At 36.3% G+C, this 14477-nt stretch overlaps 1 protein-coding gene across 10 annotated transcripts in view; it reads left to right on the forward strand.

Moving 5' to 3' along the window:
• TTC3 (tetratricopeptide repeat domain 3) overlaps positions 1-14477 on the forward strand; it is a 154377-nt gene that overhangs the window by 23636 nt on the left and 116264 nt on the right. For 5 of the 10 annotated variants that reach the window (XM_027770952.1, XM_027770954.1, XM_027770953.1 and 2 more), the window contains 5 exons: positions 525-578; positions 1538-1658; positions 3669-3754; positions 5170-5264; positions 7311-7373. The exons of 4 other annotated variants lie outside the window; for them this stretch is intronic. In XM_027770952.1, the coding sequence (XP_027626753.1) occupies positions 525-578; positions 1538-1658; positions 3669-3754; positions 5170-5264; positions 7311-7373 (419 nt within the window). Of the gene's footprint in view, positions 1-524; positions 579-1537; positions 1659-3668; positions 3755-5169; positions 5265-5959; positions 6073-7310; positions 7374-14477 lie in introns of those variants that run through there. One more of the 10 variants, XM_014586948.2, reaches the window with a different exon arrangement.

Raw genomic sequence — 14477 nt, forward strand, 5'->3', positions numbered from 1 at the left:
CTGCTGACTATCTTTTGTTGTAATATACCAGCCAGTGTACTATATAACAAATTTAGATATGAACTTTAAAATCCCACATGTCTAAAAGTTACACAAAATAATTTTACCACTACTACTCTATGGAAGCCTTTCTAAATTCTTGTTTTAATATCCTTAAAGAGTAAATTGGTCATTTAAGTGCTTGTGAGACATGTACTTCATGTACACATAGTAGTACAGTCATGTGTGGCTTAATGACAGGATACATTCTGAGAGAGGTGTTGTTAGGTGATTTTGTCATCTTGAGATTATCATAGAACTTACGCAAACCTAGATGGCATAGTACTATATACCAAACCTGTGTGGTATAGCCTGTATGCTCCCTGTGGGGCCGCCATTGAATATATGGTCCATCTTTGACTGATGTGTTATTATGTGGTGCTTGACTGTATTTCTAAGATGGAGGATTTTTTTTTTTTCCCAGTGGAAAATTCAAGTATAACTGATTGGATAAAGAAAAAAAATTCTTCTTTTTTATTTTACAGAATGATTCATTTCTTATTGGAGGCTTATTGAGAATTGGTTATAAAATAGAAAATGTAAGTGTTACACATGGGAACCCAACATACACTGTGAATAAACGGTAGTCGTCTCACTGCTCACTTCCCCAGGGACTTAGTCCATGCATTCAGTGTTTTATTTACAGTATTTGGTGGTATCAGTTCTTTCATCTTGTTTATGTGATTTCTTTTGGGAGGTTGCCATCATTTTATTATTGTACTCATGTATTTTAGTGTAATGTTGAGCTTTTATTTTTCTTTTAAAAATTATTTTCCTGGTATCTCTTCCCCCTAGATTAAATGATTAGGTCCCTAGTATGAATATCTCTTAGTATATGATCACTGGGTAGTCTCCAGATAAACAGCTTTCTAATGCTACTGGGGACATAAACCATCTATCCATTTCCTTGATACCAACATTGATAATAAGTCCGCCGTTTAATTTCAGAAGTTGTTTTGGACACAAGAAATAAAAGCATTTCTGTGAACTCTCAACCTTTTATGACTGTTACTGATCTACTGCCCATTTACCCAGCCCCTCTCTCTTCTTGTTTTATTTCCTTCTTCTTTTTGCCACAGATTATGTAAAATATGTGGTGAATCTTAATCCATATCTTTAACCTTGGGGTAAGGAGGGAAGTCCTAGTTTAGATGACATCTGAGAACTCTTGTCCACCTTATTTATTATACTCTCCTGCTACCCAGGGCAGCCTTTGCAACTTGTAGACAGCTCCCAGGTCTGTAATCATTGCAGAAGCATTCTGAGCTCTGAAGGTGGCCTGAGGTTACCTTACATGAGTTAACTTGTTTGTCAGAGTCTGGCTCTTCTAGGCTTCATGCTGGCGTAACAAAAATATGGGGTTATACATGTTTTATATTAAGGATCTGTAATACTATACAAGATAAGTTTATAATGCCACACAGAAATTTAGAATTAATACCCAAATTCCGTTTTGTTTATTTTTTATTTTTATTTTTTGGTTCCTCTTTTTAAACAGAAAATCTTGGCAATGGAAGAAGCTTTGAACTGGGTGAAATACACAGGCGATGTAACAATTCTACCTAAATTAGGATCACTTGACAATTGTTGGCCTATGTTAAGTATTTTCTTTACTGAATGTAAGTGCTTTAAGTTGTTACTTTGTTTTTAAACATAATATTTGGGAAAAAGGAAGAAGAGGTAGTTATTTGATTTATGATTTATCTTAAGACTTTATAAAATGATTTTTCTGTGTTCTGTAAGCTTGAATAAGAGAACTTTAACCTTGTTATTAGTTTTATTCTGTACTTCCAGTCATAATGATTTTCAGTGCCACTTTTAAAATCCTACCTTATGGAACTCAACATTTATAAATTATTAGATGCAGTATTCAAAAAGAACATTACTGGGTCTCATGTAGTCTCATTCATAAGAAAAAATAACAGAAGCTAAGACTATGGTTTTCATTTTCCTGATAAATTTGCTGTTCCTTTATTTATGGACAAACTACCTTACATATTGTTTTTGCTTTGTGAAATATTTTTCTTTAAAGCATTTGAATGTGAAGGTTTTTATAGTATAGTTGTAGGTATCTTTTTTTTTTCTTTTTTTGGAGAAGTTTTTTGTGCTATAGGGCGCGTGCGCTCGCCAGACAGACAGAGAGATAGAAAGCGAGAAATCATCCCCTAGGGGGGATGGCCACACCGCAATCCCTTCTCCTCCATTCTCCTCTTGGGATCTTGGGCACGCACGCACATGTGCCCGGCATGAGTTTTAAACCACCAGGTCCGGGACTTGAACCACGGTCGACTAACGTGGGAATCCAGGGACATACCATTACGCTAACTGCTGGTCCCAGTTGTAGGTATCTTGAAACAGAAAATGTTTGGCTCTTTAGGAAAGGATGACTGATAATACATCTCCTGAAAACACATTTTATACTAGTGGCTTAAGTGCTAGGACGGAAGGAAGCTAAAACACAGATCCTTCTGATAGATATATTAGACACCAGCGTGTATTAAACCGATAGAAGTAATTTTCATTGTTTTGGAGCCTTTAATTATAGCCTGTTTTATGGTGCAAGTAGACAAGTGATAACATTTATTGGTGTGAGGTTGTTTCTGATTTTCTCTTTATATTCTCACTCTTTATAGTAGCCCTACAAGGTGGCTGTTAACTGTCCCTATTTTTTAAAGAGAGGAGATTCAGACTTTGAGAAGTTAAGTGCACAACTGCAGTTCAGTAGGTAGTAGGTAAACAGCAGTTTGTAGGTAGTAGAACCTAGATAAGAAGTCAAGTGTCTCTGATCTCAAAACCAAGGTTTTCCTCCTCTACTTACTCTTTTCTATAATATTACTTTATTTGATGGCCTTCTCAGATCCTTTCTTGAATCTTAAATTTTAGCTATTCCTTTCACTATAAAAATTAAAGTATTTGATAGATGTTTAAAACTTCAGTTTTTCCAATAAAATTTTTTAAACCATTATTAAAAGAATTATTTTTTGTATAACAGCTTAAAATGCAGAAAATTAGGCCAGACAAACTTTTTACATGAAGTTTGGTTATCTACTGCATTTTCATTAGTTTATTGAATTTTTATAAGACTAGTCATATCAAATAACCTTTCATCATAACATTTCATTCATGAGATTAAAAAAATTGAATAAAAACAGTTTACATTCTTCATTTGTTATTTTAAAAACATTTTAGAAAGTGGTTTTCAAGATTTTTGTTTTCATGCATTTTTTAATTGAATACTGACTGGTACCTACACCATAGGTTGTTTGTTGAATTGACTTGTGTAATTATGAGGACTATTTGGAATATGTTATAACAGCATTCGTTGCTTCTACAAGTACAGCTAATGTGATTAATAAACAAGTTTTTTTTTTTGCTAGAAATAAAAATAGAATAGAGTTACAGCAGGGAATAAATCTGATGTTTTCTGTACTATTTTATCAGCAGTTTATTTTTAATGTATTATGTAATACATATAAAAGATTAGAAGAAGCATATACTAGTTAGAAGGTATAATGATATATAATGAACTTTGTGTACTTACCTACCTAGCCTCAGAATTAGAATGTTGCCAATACCAATTTTTTTTTAACAAATGGTCTTTCTCACTCTCTCCTAATAATAAAATTTAGACAAGTATCACATAACTAAAGTTGTAACAGAAAACTGCAATTTGCTTGAAGAATTTAAAACTCAAAGTTGTGCGGAGTGTTTAGAGGTGAGGATAAATGTTTACTTGTAAATATACTTTAAGATTTGCCTTATATTGAAGATTGGCAAATTTTTTTGTAACAGCTTTATTAAGGTGTAATTCACATATCATATCGTTTACTCTTAGGAATGTTATTTTAACATTATTTAAAAAGGATTTAAGGGGCTGACCTGGTGGTCTAGTGGTTAAGTTCCTGCCTGGTGGGGGCCTGCCAAATACTGCATTCAATGGGAACTTGTTTTTAATTATTAGACTACAGTTTGAATCCTGGGTTGCAACTTGAAAAACCCAACCCAACAGTATGGAGAAATAGAGGAGAAGGGATTGCAGTGTGACCATGCTCCACTAGAGGGTATTTTCTCCCTCTATGGGGAGCACATGTACTTGCTAGCAATTATAAAAATAAAAGATTTAGGAATATATTTCATGTCTTCTTGAATTCTTTAAAGCCATTGATATATATTTTTTTTACTTTATTTTAAAAATTCAAGTATTTGAAGTGAAAGTTTTGATTAGCTCTGAAGCACCCTTCATATACTTCTCATTTCATTTTTGTTTCTCAAATAATCCCTAATCAACATAGCTTATGTTATTAATTTTCATGTATCTTAAGAACTAAGGTTTTTGAATAATACCCTATTTAATAGCCTAAGTTAAAATTCTACCTCACAGCTATTTTTTAACTGTCATACTTTATTGATAAGGAATATGTAAAAATGGGCCTGCCAAATACTGCACACAATGGGAATTTTCTTTTTAATTACTAAAGGGCTTGTGTGCTTATCAGAGAGAAAGAAAGAGAGGGAGAAAGCATCCCTCAAGGGGGCATGGTCATACCACAATTTCTTCTCCATTTCTTCATCCTGTTAGGATTTCGGGCACACATGTACAGGCACCTTGTGGGTTTTTCAAGCCTCCAGGACTTGAATTCAAACCATGGTCGGCCATGTGGAATCTCGCTCCCTTGACCACTAGGCCATGGAACTGACTCTTTAATTTTTAATAGTCCTTTAACAAAATTAGTGTTGAGTCATTAAGGATAGGGTTTGAATATATATAATATATATGTGTGTGTGTGTGTGTGTGTGTGTGTATATATATATAATATATGTATATATTATATATGTGTATATATTATATATGTATATAATATATATGTATATATTATATATATGTATGTGTATATATAATATATATGTATATATATTATATATATATTCAAACACACATACACACACATATACCAAAATATTGAATTACTACATATTACTATATATTACTTCCTCATTTTCTTCATAAATAATCTCCCAGTTTATATCCAGTATCAAAGATAGAAAATCAGATCTATTTTTTCCTAGGTATTGGGGTCTTGATTGTTTTTGGAGCTAATTGATGGATCTTCTTTCTCCTTGGTTTCTTAGCAAGGAGAACTAATGAAAATAAAAGGAAATGAAGAGTTTGCCAAAGAAAGATATGATATAGCTATTATCTATTACACCAGAGCCATTGAATATAGGTAAGAGCAAAATAGAACAATAAATTCCTTTGGATGTGGCAGATAAATTAGAATGCTAATCAGAAAAAATAAAAAGAAGATGAGAGACTGGAGAGTATCTCTCAGTTTGCTAGGCAGAGTTGATTTTCTCATCTGTAGCCGATAGAAGCGTTAGAGATGGCCCAATCAAATGGCATGGCTCACACAAGTCAGGCATCATTGTGCATTTGTTTCTGCCCTCCATTCTCTTTCAAGCTTTTCAATTCATAATTAGCCCTTCTGTTTTCTCATTTTGCCATCAACTAATTCCTTGCTAATTAGTAACTGATCAAAAAGGCTTAGCTCTTAATACTTACGATGCTGCCTTCCTAGAGGTTTTTGTTTTTTCAAAGAGGGAATTTCTTTCTTTTTTTTTTTTTTAAGATTTTTTAAATTTAACTTTATTTATTATTATTATTTTTAATTTGACCAGGGGGAGACCGAGAAAGGGTAGGAAAACAAGAAAGCAAGCTATCAGGTCTGGGAACTTCTAAAGGAACATTTGAAGTTTGGATTGTTGAGGACATGCATGTGTTTTCTCTACCTTGTCTTTTCTGCTTGGCTGGTAGGATTTTGTAGCTTCTATCCTGGTTTACCTCATCTGCTCCTTCTGAGAGCCTCCTAATAATTGGGTATTGGGGTCTTGATTGTTTTTGGAGCTAATTGATGGATCTTCTTTCTCCTTGGTTTCTTAGCAAGGAGAACTAATGAAAATAAAAGGAAATGAAGAGTTTGCCAAAGAAAGATATGATATAGCTATTATCTATTACACCAGAGCCATTGAATATAGGTAAGAGCAAAATAGAACAATAAATTCCTTTGGATGTGGCAGATAAATTAGAATGCTAATCAGAAAAAATAAAAAGAAGATGAGAGACTGGAGAGTATCTCTCAGTTTGCTAGGCAGAGTTGATTTTCTCATCTGTAGCCGATAGAAGCGTTAGAGATGGCCCAATCAAATGGCATGGCTCACACAAGTCAGGCATCATTGTGCATTTGTTTCTGCCCTCCATTCTCTTTCAAGCTTTTCAATTCATAATTAGCCCTTCTGTTTTCTCATTTTGCCATCAACTAATTCCTTGCTAATTAGTAACTGATCAAAAAGGCTTAGCTCTTAATACTTACGATGCTGCCTTCCTAGAGGTTTTTGTTTTTTCAAAGAGGGAATTTCTTTCTTTTTTTTTTTTTTAAGATTTTTTAAATTTAACTTTATTTATTATTATTATTTTTAATTTGACCAGGGGGAGACCGAGAAAGGGTAGGAAAACAAGAAAGCAAGCTATCAGGTCTGGGAACTTCTAAAGGAACATTTGAAGTTTGGATTGTTGAGGACATGCATGTGTTTTCTCTACCTTGTCTTTTCTGCTTGGCTGGTAGGATTTTGTAGCTTCTATCCTGGTTTACCTCATCTGCTCCTTCTGAGAGCCTCCTAATAATTGTAGCCACCTTTGGAAACATGCGACGTAGACTCTGCTCTCCTTCCTGCCTTGCCCATCTTCACAGGGAGGGAGTGAACCCAGCTAGCATGCCAGTTAGCATCTGAAAGTCTGCTGCTTTGATCTGGAAAAGACGAGGAGAAAGGGGAGAATAGGTACCACCACACACAGTCAGATAAAACTAAAAACAGAATTTGAAATGAACCTGTTTAAATTACTGTTGTACTTTGCAGGATCCCTTGAGTGAGTACTTCGTCAGGGTGGCACAGGGCTGATTCTGATGATAGTCCTATCTGCTACAGTTACAGCACACTACACTTGACTCGCTTTTTAGCAGGTCTCATTCAGTCGTCACAATAGTCCTGTGAGCTACACAGAGCAAGTAGAAGTCTCTTCATTTTGAATCCAGGGAAGTGTAGCTTGGTTTGATCAAGGTTACTCAGGTAGGAAGTGAAGGAACGGGGATATAGCTAGTTAAGAATGCAAATCCTGTATTCTTTATGCTCTGCCACACAGTTGTAAATTTTAAAGATTTTTTGATTTTGGATTGTTTTGTATATAATATACTTACTCAGTGTTATTTCTTCTTAAGACCTGAAAACCACCTTCTTTATGGTAACCGAGCTCTTTGTTTTCTCCGTACTGGACAATTCAGGTAAGTTGGCTAAAGCAGCCCAGTCACTACTGGATTATTATGCTAAATGTCCATTTTGGGGAAACATTTGTTTTGTAGGTATGCAAGAAAATCCTTGAATTGTTCCTTGACAGAAATAGTAAGTGGTTAAAAGGGGGCACTGTAGGTATTACGTGGAACAGCAGTGACAGCAGCAGCTGCAGATATGCTACACATTGTTTTAAGTGGTTTACAGATGTTGTTTACTTCTCATAGCATCTTTAAAAGTTAGATGATAGTATTCTTCACATTTTTACATGTGGACCAACTCATGCCCCAGTAAGTAGTGATGTCAAGATTTGAGAACAGATCTTATCTGATGATATCAGTCTATGTTTATAACACCTGTAATATACCGCTTTTCTCAGTTAATCTGTGTAGTTCTGGAAGAAGCTTTTTTTTTGGGGGGGGGGAGGTTTTTGCTATAGGGCGCATGCGCTCGCCAGACAGACAGAGACAGGGAGACAGAAAGCGAGAAATCACCCCCCGGGGGGATGGCCACACTGCAGTCCATTCTCCTCCATTCTCCTCTCAGGATCTTGGGCACGCACGCACACGTGCCCAGCGTGAGTTTTAAGCTACTGGGTCTGGGACGCAAACCACAGACGACTACGTGGGAGTCCAGCGACATAGCCATTACACTAACTGCTGGTCCCTGGAAGAAGCATTTTTGATTAATTTTTTCTCCTATTTATCTTGGTGTGAAAAAATTAAATGTTCTTCATAAGGGAAAGAAAGCGATTTAATGGTTAACTTTGAGAGTGAAATTATAGATAATTCTTAGTTCCTTATGTTAAATTTCACCTGAGAAATTTTTAGTTGTTGAGAAAGATGCTGAAGCATGATTTTTTTGTCCCTCAGTTTTAAAACTTTAGGCATTAGTTTAGGCATAAGTTATAAACATTAAGCAGTATAGACCATTACATTTAATTATGTTTTTGCATTACTATAAGAAGGATTTAGGGTAGACTCAAGAATACATTCACACAATGGAGGAATACTCAGAAGAAAATAAACTGGAAAACACTAACTAGAAGGTAGTGCTTGGGACTCAGAACAGAGCTCATAGGTATTAGTTATAATTTATATTTGTTCTGACCTTCTGTTCAAGATGCAAAGGGAAAACTTGACAAGTTACTTGATTATTATTCTCTGATCAAAGAAACAGGACAGCAACTACTTGAGTAAAACAGTGTTTTTTTGGTGTTTAGTTCTGAAAGAAAGTTCTTATACAGCTTATAAGTAATAATAATTGAATGACAGAGTAGAGAATCATCTCAACAACATTTCTGTTCATAGCAAAATCTTCCTGAAAATGCAGTTTTGGGTTTTACAAATAAGTTTTTTTTTGTCAAGTTTTCTCATGAAAATGAGTCTCACATCAGTTGCTTTTCAGTAGAAGCACTTATGTTGGGATGTGGAGGGTGGGACTGGGAAAGGTAGTATATTCCAGCCATGTAGCTTTTAAAAATAACTATTGTGTTTTTCTTTTATTATAAACAGAACACATTCTCATGGTAGAAAATTTGGAAAATACAAGAGTTTAAAAAGAAGAAAATAAAAATCACCAGTACTCCATCCACCTTGGAGAATACCGCTGTATTAACAATATGCAGCTTTTAGATGGCTTAAGCCGTGGATAAACCGAGGCTATCTAGACTAGAGGAATGGATGGGCTTGACACAGTCTTCCATCAATACCACTGTCCTCAACTGGTTCTGACAAGAAATGAGCTGCAAATGTCTTTAGTTTATTGCCTCTGGCTAGGTCCAGAATTGCAGATACTCTATGCTGTGTGAAGGTGAATCTGTATGTTTTCAAAACCAGATGAGTAGATTGGCAACTTGGCAGCCTCCTAGGAAAATCAGAGGCACCTATCTGAAACCTTGCCTGGTAAAAGGTCATCCATGCTCCAGCTCCGAGAGCTGAGAGGCAAACCAGAGTGTTTCTCCTCTCTTCATGAGTATTGTATATTAGATACACAAGGAGGAGCCTCCTGAACCTTGTTGCAGCAGGAGGTAAATCAAAGTAGAAATTCAGAAGCCAGGTGACTTGCTTGGTGGAGTAAAGGATAGAAGCAGGGATCCATTCGTCCTTGTGCCTCATTCCTGAAGGTCTAGCTTATGGTATCACACCATCTGTGTTTTTACTAGAGGCAGGTCAGCAGCATTGAGAATCTTTCATTCCTTATTAGGCAATCAACAATATGCTTTGAATGACTACTTTACTGTACAAAGTGTTGTGCCATATTGGTTTTACTGATGTTCCCTGCCTTCTAACACATTGTTCATTTAATTTGCTCAGTAATGGAAGAATAATTTCCATAGTATATGTAACTCCTGGTCAGTGACTAGATGATACAATTTAAAAACATGTTGCCAGTAATTCATATATGCCAGTGATACAGAAGGACCCATGCCCGAGCAGTGCTTTAAGCCGTTACCAAGGTTAAGGTGTTTTGAAACTCTCACATCAGAGGGATCTGCCATGAGAACCTGGCTGAGTTCCTGCAGGGCCAACTGTGGGTAAAGCATTCAGCATCCTCCAGTTTGGGCAAGGATGCTTTTCTTAGTTGCTCCATAAGGCCTGGTGTCCTACCTGCTGTTGAAAAGTGAGGACTGAGTTGTCCAAAGAAAATAGAAATGGAACATTTTCAATTAATACTGTAAAAAAGAAAGGAATAAAAAGATCAAAGTTATGAATGCCAACACTTTTGCAATAATTTAATCATAAGAGATTCAAAAATATGTATTGAAACATTAAAAGAAACAGATTGAATTTTAAAAAGATAACTTTGGCAGGATTACCATCTAAAGGGTAAAACTAATACTATTGTATCTTACCACATGTCTGGCACTGTTCTAGACACTTTACATGTATTAACTAAGAATGTCCTCACAACTACGTGAGGTGGGTGGTACTGCCTTTTCACACAATGAAACTGAGCAACTGGAGCCAAGCAAAGTGTCCACAGGTACTAAGTGGATATGATAGAGACAGAATTCGAACCCATGCAAGCTGGATGCAAAGTCTTTATTATTTATCATTATGGAGAAGTGATGCTAGAATGAAAAGAGAATGTGAAAAAATTAAGAAATAAATGGTCCAAATAGTCAATAAACATTTATGAGAGAGTGATTATCCTTACAGGTCATGCAGATTTAAAACTATGAATTTCTCTTTCATGTCCATCTGACTGGCAAAAGTTTAAAAGCCTCTTAATGTCAAGTGTTTGAGAGGATGTGGAACACAGGAAACTTCCACACTCGACTGGAGAAAGTATAATTTGATTCAGTCACTTTGGAGAGCAATTTGACAAGGTGAAGATGTGCACATTCTGCAGCACACGACTAGGCTTATGCCTTCTAAACTCTCAGATGTACCCAAGAAGATGTGTGCAAGCCTTCATAATAGCATTGTTTGTGAGAGTAAACAAATGGAAGCAACCTAAATGTCCATCAGTAGGGGAATGGATAAATAAATGATGGTATATTCATACAATGGAATTCTACATGGTAGATAAAATGCAATGTTGAATGAAAAAGCAAGTTGCAGAATGATTTGTATACTATGATGCCATTTATATGTTTTAAAACATGCAAAACAATATGCAAACCCATACTTAATACAGGATATGTATTTAAAATGTTTTTTAAATGCATAGGTGTGTTTAAAAAAACAGAGGAGTGGCTGTCTTTGTGGAGAGAAGGGGAGAAAAGGGTTGAAGATGGGAGGACTGGTACACAGTGGATGTAAATTGTAACAAACTTCTGCAAAAAGAGCTGAAGTAAATATGGCAAAATGTTCATTTCTTGCTAAGCTGATAAAGTCGGTACATGGGTGTCCATTATTGTTAATGTTAATCTCTTCTTTCATGTATACTTGAAATTGGTAAAAAGTAAAGAAGGAATTAAAAATGCATATAAGAGGGGGAAGAACCAAAAACGACAATTATTAAATGTCAAGGAAAGAAGTATTTTAAGGCCAACAATGTGGGGGGTGGGTGTATGAAGTGAGGAATGTGTGGGGAAACAGATGCTTCATTTATAAATGGTCAGGGTGGCAACAGCTGTGATTTTAATGCCAAACTATAGCTTGTAAATCAGACAACCTTTGGGTGGATATAGGTGAGGCCGAGAGCCAGTCAAAACCCCTCTGGTTTTTATGTATTGTGTTTGGGCAATATGGGAGATAGGGTTGGAATGAAGGGTAATGGGGGGAACCACACTGCCTCCTGGCTCCTTTGGCCTAATCTGCTGCTACAACTTCTCTCCGTTGAATCCTTTAGCCTGAGGAATGTGTGCAGAGTATCCCAAGATTCCTGGCTCGAATAAGATGCCTCTTTTTTATTTTTTTTAAGATGCCTCATTTATTCTGATCTTCGAGAAGTATGTTTTTTAAATACAACTTTGTTACAATAGGGTATTTTAGGGTGAAAGTTGTAATCAGAAATGTTCAGTTTATTGGAGAATCTTTAAAAAGGAATCAGGCATATCTTTAACTTCTGTAGTTATAGCAGCTGACATAATGTATATGATTAGGTTTTGCCCGGGTACTGTTTAATTCATTCTCATGGGATTCAGATGTAGAAAATGCTAATTCTTTAGTGGGAGGTGATATACTGTATAAGGGGAAATAGAATTGGAGAATGACAAAGCTTAGCCTTGATTTTTTTTTTTAATTTACTTTGGAAAACCATGGAATTTTTAACCTTGAGATTTACTTGACCTTTTGGTGTTTAACTATTTGCATCTCATGAAATTATCCTCCATGAGATCCCAACTGTGATTAGTAGCAGGCAGATTCAAAAAGTTTTATAATGATCATTTATGGATACATTGAGGTTTTTTGTTCTGTTTCCCCCCATAATAGCTAGAGCAAGAGAGAGGTGCGTGTGTGTGTGGGGTGAACACCCCTAACATGGTCTGCAACCCCCTTCCTTCCAGGTCTCAATTTTCTCAGGATCTTGGGCACACACCTGTCATGTTTCCAGTTGCCTGGGCTGAGGATCTACACCACTGTCAGCCATATGGCTTCCAGCACTGCAGTTGAGCATGCTCTGCCACAGAAACTGGGCACATGTAGACTAAATGCCTTTTCTTTCTTTCTTTCTTTCTTTCTTTCTTTCTTTCTTTCTTTCTTTCTTTCTTTCTTTCTTTCTTTCTTTCTTATTGATTGATTGGTGCTAGTGAGCACATTTGCTTATCAGAGATAGATAGGGAAGGGAAAGGGAGAAAGCAACCCCCTCCTCCCTGGGACTGGTCATGCTGCAGTCCCCTCTTCATCTCTCCTTCCTTTTGGGATTTTAGGTATGCATGCACATGCACCCAGAGTGTCTTTCAAGCTACCAGGTCCAGGACTCGAACTACACACTTGGCTATATGGGATCTGGTTGTCTTAACCACCACTCTAAAATGCCCCCACCCACTTTTTTTTTTAAATTTTTTTTAATTTCTTTTTTTTTTTTTTAACTCCTCTGAGACCAGAGGAATAAAGCAACTTGACTGTGTTTCTGTGAGAATTTCCAAAATCCTGTGTGTTTGTGGGGAATGTCCACACAAGTGTGTTGGTTGGTGAATTATTCTTCATTCTGGTATCTATTTTTATTTAGAAATTGCTGAATTTGCTTTTGGAAAAAACATTTTTTTCCCCTTAGCCTTTGGGGTGTGCCTCCTTTTTCAAAAATGTAGTAACAAGGCCAGCTGGTTGCATGGTGGTTAAGTTATGTGGATCCCATGTGGCTAACTGTGTGGTTCAAGTGCTGGACCTGGTGGTTTGAGAGATCTGCTGGGTGTATATTCATGCACACATGCCAAAAATCCAGGGATGAGGATGGAAAAGAGATTGCAGTGTGGCCATCCACCCTGGGAAGGTGCCTTCTCATGCTCTCATTTTCTCACTGTCCCTCTCTTTCCAGCAGATACACGTATTATACCCTATGGCAAAATTTGAAAAAAAAAAAAAAAAAGCAGTAACAAATGCACATGATAAAAAAAAATGAGGGTAGAAAAGGGTACACTAGAAACCTGCCCGGGGGGATGGTCACGCCGCAATCCCTTCTCCTCCATTCTCCTCTTGGGATCTTGGGCACGCACACAGACGCGCCCGGCGTGAGTTTTAAGCCACCGGGTCCGGGATGTGAACCGCGGTCGACTACGTGGGAGTCCAGCGACATAGCCATTACACTAACTGCTGGTCCCCAGATCCTTATATATTTTTGTAAATTCTTTTTTGCTTATACAAGCACTTACTATAATGAACTGAATTAAATTGCCATTTTTCAAGATAAGAACATTGGGAGTTTTATTTGCTTTAGTGTAATGCATATGCCTTTAAAAGTAAGGGTAGAAACATTACAAACTGTTGTACATCTTGCTTTTTTATATTTAAATCCTGGAGCATGTTACATATTAGTATATAGAGAAATGTATATACTATTCCTCTTTTTTGTGGCTGCTATATTAGGTTGTTGGGAAAGTCATGGTGTGTTTTTCTATGCAAACATGCGCTGTGACTGTACCACGACCCAGTACTTTATTGAATGGATTACTCACATAATCCATTAATTTGTATTGGTATTTTATTTATGTATAGACTTAGTTTGTGTTGGTATGTAGATTATTTCATAATAGTTATAGATTTACTAGTATGTATATTATTTGTAGTTTAAAAATTACATATAAATCTATAATTTTTTTAAAAAAACTTACATTCTACATTAAAGTGCAGGTGGGATAAATTCCTAGTGAATTTCTTTTACCCAGTTTGATGAAATATATATATAAAATTCTAATTCCAGACAATAACTTTGAGTAAAAATGTGTGTTCATTTGTCTGATGGTTATTACTTACTGTGGATTTGGCAGTGACTGGCCCCATTACACTCAAATCTGCTTTGGTTGCTGAGTTGAATAAGATCTAGAAAGTAGAGAGTAGTTGGGACCAGCAGGTGGCGAGGTGGTTAAGGTGCTGGACACTCCCACATGGCCAACCACGGTTCAAGTACCAGACCTGGTGGCTTGCTTTCTCACTTTCCATCTCTCTCTCTCTCTCTCTCTCTCTCTCTCTCTCTGTATCTCTCTCTGG

The sequence above is a fragment of the Tupaia chinensis genome, unplaced genomic scaffold (assembly GCF_000334495.1).
Source record: "Tupaia chinensis unplaced genomic scaffold, TupChi_1.0 Scaffold000175_1, whole genome shotgun sequence".
In the NCBI taxonomy this organism is placed as follows: Eukaryota; Metazoa; Chordata; class Mammalia; order Scandentia; family Tupaiidae; genus Tupaia; species Tupaia belangeri.